The 1,447-nt window shown below is 32.3% G+C and overlaps 1 protein-coding gene across 1 annotated transcript in view; it reads right to left on the minus strand.

The window, feature by feature from the left end:
• The window catches only part of LOC112137382 (general transcription factor 3C polypeptide 1), a gene marked incomplete at its 5' end in the record, with an annotated part of 27,046 nt that extends 26,424 nt beyond the window's left edge, over nucleotides 1-622 (minus strand). The window contains 1 exon segment of the mRNA XM_024259689.2: nucleotides 330-622. Coding sequence (XP_024115457.1) covers nucleotides 330-550 — 221 coding nt within the window.
• Between the last annotated feature and the right edge of the window lie 825 nt (nucleotides 623-1,447).

The raw sequence follows: 1,447 nt of genomic DNA on the forward strand, positions 1-1,447 counted from the left end.
GGAGGGAGAAAAAATGTTGAGGAACAACATTTGATTCAGAAAATTGTGGCATTAGCATGCCAAGGATATTCAAAGTAAAACCATAATTCTAATTATTGTTAACCATTATATGAAGGCAATATGCTAAAAATAAACTTTAATAGACATTTTAGATCAATAAATGAAAAAAAAAAAAAACATTAAACTGGGATGTTGACAGCGATAGCAAATTACCTCTTGTCAAAGATGGAGCAAAGATTATAATGTTTTCATTTTAAATTTTAGCCTAAATATCTGTGTTACTTTTATATGAACAACTTACAACAAAAGCAGGAAAGAAAAGTATGTACCTGTTAAACAACAGAACGTCTGGTCTCTCCTGGGGAAGTTCATAGAACTTCAGGTTTCTGTTATTTACAAGCGACTTCCAGATAAACTCTTTGGTAAAAGCGTCGAGTTTCAGGGGGAATTTGGGCTGTACGTCCCCCAAACGTATCCAAATGGTGGGAATCGTTATTCCATCCAGCCCTTCCAGGGCAACCTCATCCGCAACGATACTCAGCGCATCCATAGTATGAAGCTAGCAAGGCTAAAGCCTCCGGACTGCTAGCATGCTAGCTTGGTCAGAGCTAAAAAAAAAAAAAAAAAAAAAAAAATACTCTCGGAGACTGTTAAGCAGTTACGGAATGGTTACAGCATACGAGAAACCAATGTGAAAGATTTTCGTTTAAAAATATCCTCAAAAAAAAAGAGATACGCAATACTAAGAAATTCCCGCGGCTGTTCACATCTGTGTGTTAATAAAGACGTCAAGATGAACTTTGACCTTACGTTGTACGTAAAAAAAAAACAAAACAAAAAAACACGCTCATGGCGCTCATAAATGGCAATAAAATCGAAAAATGAGTGGGAAAAAAATGTACCATTAAACTTTTAAAGTCATGCCGCACAAAATGTCGCTAAGTCTGCTTTACTATCTTTTGTAAATGCGCAAATCTATTTTCATTAAAGTACAGCGTTATTTTCAAGAAAAGATTACTTGTTCCCATAGACTGTAAATTTATTAAAATAATTATTTTATATACAGTCTATGCTTGTTCCTTGTATTTTTTCTTTATAGATCACAAATTTACACGACTATTTTAGTAAAATATAACACTTTAGTTGTGTTGAATGAGTTTTATTCATATCAATTTGCCTTTTTTCCTCAATCATAATGTTGACTTTTTCTAATAATTTTACGACTTTTTTCCCCATACTGAAATCACCTTATTCTCGATTAAAGTGGGTGACAGTTATTTTTTTCCACTAGTTTTAGTTGATATGTTTTGTTTTGTGTGTCTGTGATTTTTAATTATAGTAAAAATCCAACTGAACTACTTAATGACACAATTTGAAGAGTTTATTTCTTAATAAAATAAAATAATTAAAAAGAGTTTAATCTCTGGGAGTTCATGTGAAAATGTCA

This window comes from Oryzias melastigma, linkage group LG1, assembly GCF_002922805.2.
Source record: "Oryzias melastigma strain HK-1 linkage group LG1, ASM292280v2, whole genome shotgun sequence".
Classification (NCBI taxonomy): domain Eukaryota; kingdom Metazoa; phylum Chordata; class Actinopteri; order Beloniformes; family Adrianichthyidae; genus Oryzias; species Oryzias melastigma.